The sequence below is a fragment of the Camelus bactrianus genome, chromosome 10 (genome assembly GCF_048773025.1).
Source record: "Camelus bactrianus isolate YW-2024 breed Bactrian camel chromosome 10, ASM4877302v1, whole genome shotgun sequence".
Lineage (NCBI taxonomy): Eukaryota > Metazoa > Chordata > Mammalia > Artiodactyla > Camelidae > Camelus > Camelus bactrianus.
In genome coordinates, this window is record NC_133548.1 from 48,200,139 (window position 1) to 48,214,791 (window position 14,653).

Sequence of the window (14,653 nt, forward strand, 5' to 3'; positions counted from 1 at the left end):
TAGCAAAAAAAGAAAAAGATAATTAGACTTGATTAAAATTTAAAACTTTTGTGCATCAAAGGGTACTACTAAGAGAGTGAAAAGACAACCCACAGAATGGGAAGAAATATTTGTAAATCCATATATCTTATCAAATAATCTAGACTATATGAAGAACTCCTATAACTGAACAACAAAAAAAACCCCAATTTAAAAATGGTTAAAGGGGTTGAATAGATATTTCTCCAAAGAAGATATTCAAATGGCCAGCAAGCAAGAGGTTCAAAATCATTAGTCATTCGGGAAACGTAGATCAAAACCACAATGAGATAGATACCATCACACACCCACTAGGATGTTTATTATTTAAAAACCAGAACATAAAAAGTGTTGATGAGGATGTGAAGAAACTGGAACCCTCATGCATTGCTGGTAAGAATGTAAACTGGTGCAGTTGCTGTGGAAAACAGTTTGGCATTTCTTCAAAACATCAAACAGAATTATCACATGCAATTCCACTCCAAGGTTATATACTAAAAATAACTGAAAACTATTCAGGTACTGGTACACTAATGTTCATAGCAGCATTATTTAAAATAATGAAAAGATAGAAAAACATGTGTCCATCAACAGATGAATGAGTTAAGTGAAATATTGTATATACGTACTATGTAATATTATTCAGCCACAAGAAGGAATGGAATTCTGATAGATATTACAACATGGATGAACACTGAAAACATCATGCAGACACAGAAGAACAAATATTATATGATTCGACTTATAAGTGGTACCTAGAATAGGCAAATTCATAGAGACAGAAAGCAGAATAGAGGTTACCAGGGACTGGGGAAAGGGAGCAATTGAGGGCTACTGTTCAGAATAGTTTGCATTTCCTAGAATTTTATGTAAATGAAACCATAAAATACAGACTTTACTTTTTGTCCAACTTTTTTCACTAAGGACAATTTTCTGAGATTCATCTGTTGCTGTGGCTATCAACAGTTTATTCTGCTTTAATGCATAGTATTCCATAGTAAGCATGTACCTTAACTTGTTTATATATTCACCTTTTGATGGACATTTGGGTTATTTCCAAATTCTTGGCTAATACAAGTAAAATGGCTACGAACATTTGTGTGCAAGTCTTTGTATAGACACATGCTTTCATTTCTTGTGGGTAAATACTTAGGTGTAGAGTGGCTATTTTATATAAGTGTTTAAGTCTAACTTCTAAAGAAACTTCCAAACTGTTTTTCCACAACCTCATATAGCTATGTATGAGTTCCAGCTGCTCATCTTCACCTACAGTTGGTACTGTCAATCTTTTAAATTTTAGCCTTTTTAATACATGTGTAGTGGTATCTCCTTGTGGTTATAATTTGCACTTTTCTAATGACTAATGATGTCAAACATTTTTCATGTCTTTTTTCTATCAAGTTATGAGTTCTTCATATATTCTGAATACTGGTCCTTCATCAAGCATCTGATATACAAGTATTTTTTCAGCCTGAGGCCTGTTTTTGTTCAGATCCTTGCAGGCTGCTTTACTGAGAACCTCAGTTCCTCACTGGCTGGAGGCTGCCTTCAGCTCCTTGCTACTGGGCCTCTCCATAGGCAGCTCACAACATGGCAGACTGCTGTGGAGAAGCAAATGAGAAGAGTCAGATTGTGTGAATAAGACAGAAGTCAGTCTTTCATAGTCTAACCTTCAGAGCGACATCACTTTTGCTGTACTCTACTCCTTAGAAGCAACTCACCAGGGGCAGCCTATATTCAAAGGAAAAGGATCATGCAAAGGTATGAATACCAGGAGGCAGATACCATTTCAGAAAGCATTCAGAAGATATGCAGGTGCCTATCATAAACATCTTCAAAATTCTTTGTTTTCAGTACTTTAATTCTTCTGATTTTTATCTTCCTGGAATTTTTGTGTTGCTATGTATACTATTCTCCTCTTAGTATTTACTTTTCCATTTCTTTGCTTTCTAATAAAAGAGTTCCTCAATGTAATGTTCCCACTAATCAGTGGAATCCAGTGTATTTATCTCACCTGTGTTTTTAATTTCAACTATTATATTTTTTTCACTTAATAGTTATATTTGATTTTATGAATCTTGTTCCATATTGCTAGTATCTTATCTCTTTAATATTTATCATGCCACCTTTAAATTACTGGTTGTCTTTTCAAGCATTTCTGCTTCATATGATACTCACTTTTTCTTTTGAGGCTGTTTTCAGGTATCCAACTACCTGGCCTAAGTCCAAATTCTCCTTGGGTATGGGCTGTAAGTCTGGGGAGGTATACTGGGCAAGGGTCGAAGACCAGAACATCAAGTGTTTAAGGTGGTGAAGGGACAAACCTTGCAACAGATTCTAGAACCACAAGACCACATGTAATTGCTCCCATTATCACCCCACTAAACCAAACTTTATTTCAGGGCCTTACCTTTAAACCTCGTTCAGGAAGCAGCAGCTCTTCAGGAGGCAGTCTCCCTAGATTATAGTCCATTGACTGATGTTTTGAAAGGGTAAAGAATGAGTATAAGGCTTAAGGCAGGGAGATCATTCTCCACCTATTTTCATCAACTCATTACTTATCAGGGATTTTATACTGCCCTGACATTACCCCTGTGGATACCTGCACCTGTAGTCTGGACTGTGGCCTCCATTTCTATAGTAAGGGGGACAGCTGTGGTTTGCCGTAAGGGTGAGCCCTCTGTAAAGGACCAGATAGTAAATATTTGGGGTCTTTGGGCCCAAATATCATCTGTTACGGTTATTCAACTTTGCCTTTGTAGTGAGAAGGATGGCTGAGTTCTAGCAAAACTTAACTTAAAAATAAGAAGCAGGCTGGATTTGGTGGAAGGATAGTTTGCCACCCCTGTTCCAAGACAAAGGTGGGGTTACAAATGGGGAGGCATAAACAGAACTTAAACTGCTTTTCTTAACACATCCTATTATTGCCTCCACCAATGGCTCTATCTTTCAAGTTGTAGCCACTCTCCCTCACCCTCAACAATTGAAGAGTCTTCTGACTCTTGAGAGGTTTCTCAGATTTGTTGTTGGTTTGTTATTTTTCTGAATTCCATGTTCCCTTTATAGTTCTAAGGAGGAAGTAGGTAACACATGCTAACTCACTACTTTGGCAGGAATGGGAAACCAAGTCAATAATTGTTTTCTTTCGTGTTTATTTATACATTTTTGGCAGCAAAACTGTGTTTATTTAAAAAAAAATCTGCACTATGAACACACTTCACTGCTTTAGTTGAAGAACCCCAAGCCAAATAAAAAGACCAATATCAGAAGCAGCATTAACTGGTTACTGCCTTAAAGATACACAGAAAGAACCAAATGCTACAGTGTAGGAAGACAATCACCTCCATGTCAGAAATCACAACTTTTTCCAAATAAAGAATATGACCCATCTGCCATATTGAATTGATATTTATTTCAGGACATGCCATGTCAAAATAAAACAAAAGAGTCAACCCTTGCCTTTAACAATAATATTGTATTATAAAAGCACTTTACACTCCATCCCATCTTTTGAGTATAAGTTACTGGGGTATGTGGGCTAATGATTATCTGAAAGCATTTCCCTAATCAGACCCATAATCCAAGTGCTCTCTGAATAATACAAGGTGACAATAAGTGGGAAGTGGAGGAGGAAGAGGAAAGAGGGGAATAAGGTTCTCCCAGTTGAGGGTTTTGTTGCAATGAGGGGATGAGGAAGTATGAAGATATTTCTGTTGTCTTTTCGTCTTTATACTGTGTTAAGTAATGCTTACAACATAAATTTAGCAGGCTTTTCCTGAGTTGTAACTCAGAAATTTTCTTCCTGCAAACAATGTATTTACAAATGTGTTGATTAACTTACACAGCAATCTCACAATAACTAGTAAAGATTAAAATGGTGCGCTCGTAGTATATTTGTTTGCAGTGTTTTAAGGGAAATACATATTGCCATCATGATGAAGCTCTAAATAGACTGAATAAAACATCTAAAAACTGAAATTACTTTTAAAAAAGCAAAGAAATAAATATCACCAAAGGAAAAAGATTAACTGTAGCTTAAATATAAATCACTAGTTAATTAACCAAACTATACATATCTAATAAAAAGCAAAAACAGATTGAGAGAACCAACATAAAAAAATGGTGAAAAATAAGGCATAAATCTGCATAATATTGAGTTTTATTTTCATTCTCTCCTTTCCCTCTTCTATGGATGCTTTTTCAGATCTGTCTCTAAGGACTTAAAACTGTTTCCATTTTAAATTTGACCTCAAATGCCTGAACAAAGTATTTGCTATTCTGTTGAGGAGTCTTTAGTTGGTAAACTTTAGATATCATTGTTTCTACTGGTTATGGTAGTTTTGATCAAGATGCCAAATTTAAATTCCAATGGTTCTTGTTAAAGGAATTTGATTTTTACGTGCCTTGCCTGCATAGCATTGAAAAAAAAAAAAAAAAAGGAAAGAGAAACAAAGAGAAACAAAGAAAGAACCCAAGAGAAATCTATTGCTTAAAAAAGTTTTGCTTTCTAAACAGAGTAACTCTATTTCGACAATTATTTAAAAACCCTGGGAGAAACAGCTCTTATGAGAATTAAATATTTAAAACCTGTTCTGAAGCACTTGTACTTTTCTCTCCCAGAGTCTAACATGTGAAAGGATCATTTGTTTTGGTCAGAAATATATTTTATGTTCATTTACTTGTATGTACTCAGTATGTTCATTAGGACTCATTCTGAAGACGCACCAGAACCTTTTTGTTATTCTAGCACTGTCTATCGTGATAGTTGAGTTTTGACCTCAATTAAGGTCTAAGAAATCTATATCAATGCTCAAGAATAATTTTGGATATCTTGGCCCAAGGCCTAGAGCAAGTGGCAACACTAAAATTGAAGGATAATTCCCATGGGCTTGGTGTGACTACTGCTTTGCCCCCTCATTTGTTTTGAAGGAGGGAGGGTAGGAACAGGGTAAAAAAGAAGTGAGTAAAGCAGGAAGAGATCAAGTAGGTAGGCAAGTGCTGCTGTCAACAATTGCTCCTTAACCAAGCCACATATTGTTGAGACTTCCATCATTTTGAAGTACATTCTCATAAAATTAAAAAGGAAAAAAAGTTAAGAAAATGCATGTAAATTTTAAAGTTATCACTGGAATATGCTGGAATCATTTGGCTTTTTGTAAAATATAAATAATGAAGACACTGACTTTTTTGTGCTTGTGAAGCTAATAGATCATCACCACGAGACAGGCAGCAATGATGAATTGCAATACGTTATTACTGAAGGGAAAAGGTTCAAGCCAATATTCACACTGCAGTCAATGAAAGAGTAAGGGGGCCAAAGCAGTGAGCTTCTGGAGGAAAGTTGAAGATGCCATGGGGGATTAGCAGGAGCAGCCTCCTTCGCTGACTGGTTGCTCCTGAGGCTTTTCCAGTTTTATGTCAATCACTGAAATAAAAGTTAAGGAGCTATAACTGGGAAAGTACAATTCCAATTCTGTTGAATACCAACAACTCTGGTAAGCACCCCCTTCCATTCCTTTTTGGCTTCAGAGCTTACACAGCTACTATTTTCTATATAGTTAGCTCACCATATGAGCTACTTATATGGAATAAACTTGCTTATATCTACTATATGCAGTAAGGTTCAGAACAAGGTTAATTCTTAATCATGGGAATCTATCCTAAAGAAATTATTCTATAGGATCAAGAAACCATATAAAGATGACATTCCTTATGGAATCACCTAAAATAAAAATCTGAAAATAGCCTCCAAGAGAGTTCCAATAATAGGGAGAGAATTTAATAAATGATGTGGTCTCAACTCTATAGAACACATTATGCTATTAAAATAAAGGTTTAGAAAACATAAAACATTAAAAGTGGGAAGAGCTGAATACAAAGTGCTACGAATGCTATAGCTTAACAAAAACGTCTGGATATGGAAAAACACTAGAAGGTAAATATAAGACAAACAATGAAAATATCAAAATATAAAATTATTTAAAATAACTAATATTACATGTGCTTCATTATGTCCCATTTCTGAAAGCAGAGGCCACAGAAAGCAGAAAGCTCCAATGTTAGAAAAAGCAGAGGAAGAAAATATGATATACACTGTGGGGAAAAAGCCCAGAGCCAAGGGGAGTCAAAATTAAGAAGTAGGAAGCTGGGATTCTAAGAGTTTCCTGTTCATTAAAAATCAAGCAAGCAAACAAACACAAACCCTCTCACTGATTAACTGGAGTGAGCAGCAGGCTGCCAAGAGTGTACTTGGATAATAGGATCTCATTTGCTATAGAAAAACTCCAAGCTTCTTTGTTCTGAAACTATCAACTCTTGGCTGCAAAAGGCAATGGCACAATATTCCTAAGCCAACCAAGTGGGACTCTAAAGACGTGTTAATAATAAAATTTTCTGATGAAACAAAAAAGATACTGTCTTCTCTGCTTCTGTCCTGTGTGCTTTCCATTCCAGGTAGAGCTGCTGCAACACGTCGGAAGAGCTGTGGAAAAGAGAGACGTGATAATTGGGAAGGAAATTTTAGCGAATGGTATCAAGTTAAAGGATGATGCTCACTGGATGGTGAGTTAAAGGAAACGGCTTCTGGGTTATTCCAGAGAACTTAGCATAATGAAAGCACATTAAAATGTCCATTTATTCTATAAATGAATACCATATGAAAAGCATTATGCCAAATACAAAGAGGAATAAAGATATGATCCTTGCTTTCCAACTGGTGAGATTGGACATGAACAAACAGCTAAGAAATCAGCAGCAAAAATATCATTTGAGTTATAAAAACAAAGTACTATAGGAACTCAGAGTAAGGATTGTTCACTTAGTTAAACTGTGTTGTGGCATTCCTGTCTTATTATGAGTTAGGTTCTTAAGTTAGTGTATGTATAGAGAAAGTCAGTCTAGTCAAAATTACCCTTGACAATTCCTTAGGAAATAACTGTTAGAAACCACAACACCTCCTCCCAAGTCCAGCAGAGCTGGCTTTTCCTGCATCACTGCAAAGAGCACCAGTGGAAGTGGTTGGCTTCTGTTTAGAGGTATGATGCCATGAAAGATATCTTCAAAAGGATAATCACAGTCAAGCCTGGTGTTACGTTCGCTTTGAGAGGCATGGGAAATACAAACTGACTGAAGGAATAACAGATTCATACCTTCAACTTTATGCCCAAATCGAGCCATCCACTTACTGGGTAGAATAGCAAGTGAAAGTGCTTATTTCAATCATTTCTCTTTTTGTTAGGCATGTAACATAAAATTCCTACAATTAAATGCACATATAATGTAACTGCCTTGTACCAAGTACCTGCTTACTGGAAGCATTGTCTGAAGTTCTCTAGGGACACAGAAATAAACAAGACGTAATTTTTAAATTCAAGGAGCTCACAGTTTGGCAAAGGATAGGGATTCTAACAATTCTGTGTGTTACAATGTGATTAGTGCTGTAAACTAAGGGAGCAGAGAATGATTTAAGAATAAAGATGTAAGAAGGCCCCAATCAGGCAGCTGAGAAAAGTCCATACACAATGACATCTGAACTGGGATTTAAATGCAGTTTTTAAGATTTCACTTGGCTGAAAAACATACCGTGCAAAGCACTCAGAGTTTAAGTGCTCCATAAATGTTGCTGAGTTAAAATGAGAAGAAACAGAAAGAACAGAAGGCCTGGGATGGAAAAATCAAACTGTGAGTAATCTGTTTACAGAAAGAAGCATAGAAAAGGAGTAAATCTTTATCTGTAGGCAATAGTCTGATGGGGTAGGATCAAGAAAGACTTGAGTAGAAGTATAATTGTTTTGGTCCTATAACATTTAGTAGCATTTTGAAGATGTACAAAAATTAGGCATTGGCTTCAGTATTCAACCAAAACCAGCTATTAGACTTAAAACTGCAGAATGCTTACCTTAACGTTATTTCTAGTACTCCAGAAATTGTGCATGATCAAAGATCATGTGGCTGTGTAAATTACCATTAATCAAATCAATGTAATATTAATTGTATAAGATGGACTCATTTGGATTAATATATGAATACTCAGTTTCAAATATGTATCAGCATTCTAGATCTAGATACAAGAATAAAATGCTGCAATAATTAATATCTGTGAAAGCTGTTAATTTTATAAACAAAAATAACTTAAAATTTACAGAAGCAAAATGAATATAGAAATAGACTGACACAGTGCATTAGATAACTCTAGGAAGAGTATTATACCCTTTCAAAATTAGCAAGTGTTTAATTAATTAACTAATGCAGGCAAAATTGGACAATAATTCTTTTTAAGTTTTTATATATTAGCATTAGGTAATAAATTAAGAGCAGAATGCCAACTCCGTCAGCTCAAAATTTTATACATCAGGAAAAGCCTAACACCCATTAAAAATCACTTTTCATCGGACATAAAGAATAAGAAGAAAAATGTATTTTACGGAAGATAAGAAAGTTTGGAAAAAATGTGCTCCTCCACCAACATCAACTGAGAACAGCCATCTATTTAGCACTGCAAACTGGCAATAAGTATATGACTACTGGAATAATCTAGCAGCTGACAATGTGGCACTAGACTAAATCTTGTAACTCAGAAATTCATTCTACCATGGTGATACTCAGTTTTGGCCTCAATGATTTTCAAGAATGGTGAGGTAGTCCAGACTGACTGAAGCACAGAATATATAAAAGGATTGGAATGAAGCTATATATTTTGAAGGCCAGGCTAAGAAAGACCTGCAGAGAATACTGACTTTATCCTGGTAAAGTAAGGTGTTAAAAAAAAAAAGCAGTTTGTATTAGGACTTCTATCGATGATTCCAGTGTCTTACTATGACTACAAAGACATACAAATTGCACATTGAAAGTAAAAGATATTAGGGTGGATGGCTGAAAACTAAAAGGTGAAGTATTTACATTCTGGGTGGGCCACTTACATGATAGGTTATCTTTCTGTTCTTCAACTTTCTCATCTGTAAAATGGGCTTAAAATAATAGTACACTTAACTGACTTGTGAAAATTAAGGAAAATCATTATGTAAATGGCTTAGGACTGATCTGTTATAAAAGAAGTCTTTCATAAACAGCAGCTCTATTTCTATCAGAGACTAGTTACAATAACCCATGGTCCTGTGGGCTAAGGGAACAAAGTATCTTTCCAAATGTTATGAAATTCTGCAAGAATTCTAGGGCTATAGCAAACCACTAACAGGCATAAAATTCTGCTTTAAGAAACTATGAAAAACTGATAGGAAAATCGCAGGGGTTAGGCGAGACCTTCTGAAAACATCAGAGCAGAAATGAAATGTTCTCACTGAGGAACATCTAGAAACCTTCCCCAAGATCTCATAGCTTGCTCTGACATGAAGTATTTATTAAACTGCCTATCTGTTCAAGATGCATAATCTTTCTGGCTCTCAAGGATATCAAAGTTTATTATGGGCTAGTTTAGAAATTGAATTTTTTTTTCATGGGGAGGCACAGGGAAGATCTGTTTAACTTCTGTGAAAATGGAATGAGATTTACAAGTTTCGAGGTTTTTTAAGAAATTAAAATAGATTCTAATTAGTGAAAAGTGCATAACTAATGAGGTCTTCCAAGGAAGGTATTAATAAGAGTCACACTCATCTACCTATTGTCATAATATAACACAGTATTTAATGTGTTTACAGAAAGCATAGAATTTGAACCAAGAAACTCTAGTACTAACTACCGCATTATTACAGCTTTGTGACTTCAAAGATATAAATTTCTCTAATCCTTAGATTTCTTCTAATAAAAAGGGGGACATAGTTGTGAGGTTCAAAGGATACAGTGATGTTCCGTCTTCCTTGGAATATCTTCCCCTGCTCCCAATCCAAACTGTCTAGCTGACAGATCCTTCAGGATCCATTCCCTGATAATTCCTGAGAAAACCTCCCTAACCCACTCCTAGATTTTTTCAATCTCATTATCTTCCAATCTAATCAAGTATTTCCATATATTCTAATAGCACCCTATATTTCTTCTTTCAGAGCTTTGATTATACTGACTGTAGTGGCCTAGTCTTTCTCTCTAGACTTTAAACGCTGGAGGGCAAGGCTTGTATTTCATATTTGTTACCCTAGTACCTGACATGTAGTAGATATTTTTAAAAATGCTACTTGAAAGAATGGCTAATGGGTGTGAAAACACAGTAGAAAGCACAGAGTGCAGTACAAATAGTTGATTAGTGCCTTTATCTACTGGCTTGAGTCCACTTGCATCTGAATTCTCAGATAATTCCTTAGGCATGACTATCCATAATACTATTTAGCAGATGACCACAGATCTGAGAAAGTCTGTTCTTTTATACAGTGAAGGAAAAAACCAGGAATGCTTATGCCCACTGAATCCTTCCAACCCCTAAAAACAGGCAACAAAAGAAATCAATGTACTCAGTTTCTTGTAAAAAAGGAAGTTATAAAAAGGGTTTTAAATTTATATGCAGAGTGAAAGTGAAGAAAAACTCTGATAAACTTTAACCTGATGAAAAAAAGAAATGCTGCTGAAAATCTCCAATGAAACATAAAAAAGGATTCAATTAACATAAGCAAATATAATGGGAGAAAATGACAATTAAGAGGAACCAGAACATCAACCGGTAGATTAGAGAAATACACACTTAAAGAAAGCAGTAAGCTGGGAAAGGTACAGCTCAGTGGCAGAGCGCCTGTTTAGTATGCACGAGGTCCTAGGTTCAGTTACCAGTACCTCCATTTAAAAAATAAGTAAATAAATAAACCTAGTTACCTCCCCTCAAAAATAAAGAAAGAAAAATAAAGAAAGCAATAAGCCTCCATTATCTACAAAGCTAAATATATGAGACACAGAGAGTAAATAGGTTATCATGACCCCATAGATTTCCCCCTATCCTTTTATTTTACCTTAGAAAGTAATTAGAATACTTCAGGAAAGCTTTTTTGAAAGGTTATGCGTGAAGTCCTTCCTCTGGACCAGTAGTTCTCTACACCTAGTGTGCATTGGAATTACCTGGGAAACTTAAACAAAACACCAGATGCTTGGGTCCCATCCCTAAAGACAGATTCAACTAGTTTGGTGTGGGGCTGGGTCATTAGTATTTCATTCAAAGATCTCCAGATGACAACACACTGTAAGAGTTAAAGATCGACACTGTAACAATAATTTGTAAGGAGCGTGAAGTAATCAATCGAATCAAGTAAGGCGAGAAAGAAGCTAATACCGAGTGTTTAACTTAACCTATTTTCTCATTTGAATCCTTGCAGTAATTCTGGGAAAACTGTGTAACTTCTGTTCTAGGTTTTCTCTCTAAAATCAGTGCAACAACAGCAGCTGACTTAAGAGGACTGTTACACGGATTCATTCCTGTATTCAACAAGTATCTAAGCACTTACATATTCTGTATAAAGTGCTTGGTAGAAAGACAACAAAGAAATGTTTTAAAGTTAATATTTATTACATAATATTTATACCACGCTCTCTAGATAGTCTTGTTTTATATGTTAATTTCTCTTCTTCCTTGGAGTATTCCCTGTCTTTTATCTATCCAAATCAAATATACTTCTCAAGGGCTTAGCTCAGATTGCAGCATTTTTAAACAAAGCCTTCCTTCATCATCCTAACTGTATATGATCTTACTCATTTCTGCATCAAATATAATTCCTTGTGCCAACATCCATTTTACATCTCAATAATAACTGTGGATCTTACTCTGTAGCACTTGCTAGGCATTTATCATGTACTACCTACCTTTCACTGCATAGTTTTCATGAGAATGTGACTCTTTTCAACTGTAAGTTTTTTGAAGTCAAGAATCATATTTTACATAATTTTATGTACTCCAAAGAACATACAGTTGTCTCACATAATGTAGGCACTTGATAGCTATGGAATAAGGTATGTGATAAAGTACAAGATTAAAGGTATGTGATAAAGTACAAAATTAAGACCTGCCATGAGCCAAGAACTGTGGTTGACATGCAATATAGTGGTGTAGGAAAGATACCACCCCTACCAATGCTTAAAGTAAATATGCTTTCTCAGCAGGTATAATATGCACACATGTGTGCACAAATATACAATTCCACTGTGAATAGTACATAAGCTTTTATTTTCTTGTTAGTGCTGATGCCCATCAGCTATCACTAATTTCTCACAAAGTCCTCCCTTCTCTTTCAAACAAATCTTTTTTCTTCTGACAAGCGTTGATGATTTGAGAAGTTAAAGGTCAAGGAGTGTTTCAGTTCCTTTTCCATTTTCCAGTATTGTAAAATTAGAGAATATAGTAAGAAGGGTGATACCTACATACTTAGTACTTCACTGAAAGAATGTACTAATTCTGAAATGAAAAGTGAGGTGGAGCCTTAAATAATCACCTTATCATTACCATTTCCTTCAGCAATTTAAACACCAGACCACTTTCACAAAGAAAGCATTATTAATGCTTTTCTAAAAAGGAATTAAAAAAATAAAGGGTAAATTTTTCTTTGGCTATCTTTTTATGACATATTGAATAGGATGAAAAACACTATTTAAATATCCTATAAAATACGAGAGCTCATGTTAGGTTACTATTATTTATTCTAGTTCTAGCCTTGATAGTTTTTATTTAAAAACTACAACAATTTGTTTAAAACCAAAACAGGGCTTTAGGGTTAAGTGCTTAAATCAGACTAAAGAGCAAAAAGTTTGAAGCAAAGAACATTTTTAAATAAGAAGAAAAAGTAGCAGTATTGGGTAGGATTAAATTTGTTTTAAGCCAAAGTTCTCACTAAGGCCCAATTACTCGAATGATGTTTAGACATTAAATGATGCATTAGTGAAATCTCTCCTAGAATAATTTAAAAAGGAAAGAGAGCGATAGAGAAAGCCCATCTTAAGCTTTTATTACTATAATATTATAATCCAGTACATGATAATAACTGGATAATAATACCTGGAGGTATGGTGGAGAATGTCAGAGAAAATGTCTCCAAAGAGCTGACATCTAAACTGAAACTTAAAAGGATGAGTAGGTATCAGTCAGGAAAGGAGAAAATGAATATTCTGAGCAAAGAGAACAGCATGAACAAAGATATGGAACCATGGAAGAGTACACTGTGAGGAGAGAATTAGTGACAAGTCAGTATTACTTACAAATGTTTAAAGGCAAGAAGAGATGGGAAGTAAAGAGCCAAAAATGAAAACAATAGAGAGAATTTTCCTTAAAGCTCTACTTATTCAGTTTCAAGGATTTTATTTTAACCCTCTATTGATAAGCTAGAATTAAAAAAATAATAATTTATTGGTCTGTAAATCCTATAAATTTGAGACTACTCCTTCATACAACCTATAGCCCTGAAGAATAAAGCAGGTGAGTTTTTGGCTACCCTATCTTTTAGAAAGCAGTTTGATAATGTGAGGTCCCCCCATATTTTCCTGCCCCCAAAGATTCCTGTTACAAACACTGTAAGAACACCAGCAGTTTATTAAGGATAAAGTAACCAGAATGTATTTTTACAACAAACAAAACACCACGCCTGAACAGAAACAGACTCATAGACATAGAATACAAACTTGTGGTTGCCAGAGGGACAGTGGGTGGGAAGGGACAGACTGGGATTTCAAAATGTAGAATAGATAAACAGGACTGTACTGTGTAGCACAGGGGAATATATATAGGATCTTGTGGTGGCTCACAGAGAAAGAGAATGTGACAATGAATGTATGTGTGTTCATGTATAACTGAAAAATTGTGCTCTATACTGGAATTTGACATTGTAAAATGACTATAACTCAATTAAAAAAATGTTAAAAAAAAAAAAAACCCACCATGCCTGATAGCAAATTCTTGCTTTACCATAATCTTACCATCAAAAACTAAAATGAGGGAAATTTACCTCAAAACAATGCAGTAGGGATGTAGTAAGAGTATGGTGAGTTTACAACCTAGCAATCACATAATCTTGTAATCATAATGAAATACTTGTCCTATAAACAATCTGAAAAGTTTGGCAAACTTTTCCCAAACTATGTCACATTTAGATTTTTTTCACTGTTCAATGATATGTTTCTAATTCATGAGGCCTGCTATTGCTAAGAGGAAGAAAATCTTACACTAGAGAATAGAAAACTCACACAATTTAAAGTTTTTTCAATTTGATAACCTCAACCCACCCATACCCAAAGAACACTTACCTGCTTTACATTGTATCCTGCTTTTGCACTAGTTTCAATAAACATAACATTCAGCTCTTTGGCTTTCCTCTCTCCTTCCTCAATTGACACTTGCCTATAGAAAAAAAAAAAGATAAACAAATTCTTCTTTTGGAAAGATGACGATATAAGATTACAAACAAGGCTCAAAAAAACCTTTTCTTGATATGGCATTGGTTATACAGGCAATACTAGTTTGAAAATTCATCAAGCTGCAATACACTTAAAATTTGTGCACTTCCATGTGTATGTTATACCTAACTAAACATTTCTTTTAAAGGCATTTTTTAACGTTTTGCTTTTACTTGCTGAGCTCACCTTGTATTTTTTTTAATTTTTAAAAATCTTAATAGTCTGCTATTTTCTCTTAATATCAGATTATAAGTATTTAGCTTTGTGATTAAAAATTTCTGTGTAAAATAATTTTTTATGGCTAGATAATGTCAATTTGTTACCATAA

The 14,653-nt window shown here is 34.9% G+C and overlaps 1 protein-coding gene across 2 annotated transcripts in view; it reads right to left on the bottom strand.

Moving 5' to 3' along the window:
- Window positions 1-3,411: 3,411 nt before the first annotated feature.
- Window positions 3,412-14,653, bottom strand: part of RAB6A (RAB6A, member RAS oncogene family) — a 45,922-nt gene continuing 34,680 nt past the window's right edge. For both annotated transcript variants that reach the window (XM_074372606.1, XM_074372607.1), the window contains exons 6-8: window positions 14,176-14,269; window positions 6,433-6,499; window positions 3,412-5,443 (exon numbers count right to left, since the gene is read on the bottom strand). In XM_074372606.1, coding sequence (XP_074228707.1) covers window positions 5,379-5,443; window positions 6,433-6,499; window positions 14,176-14,269 — 226 coding nt within the window. In that variant the 3' untranslated portion in view covers window positions 3,412-5,378. The remainder of the gene's footprint in view (window positions 5,444-6,432; window positions 6,500-14,175; window positions 14,270-14,653) is intronic.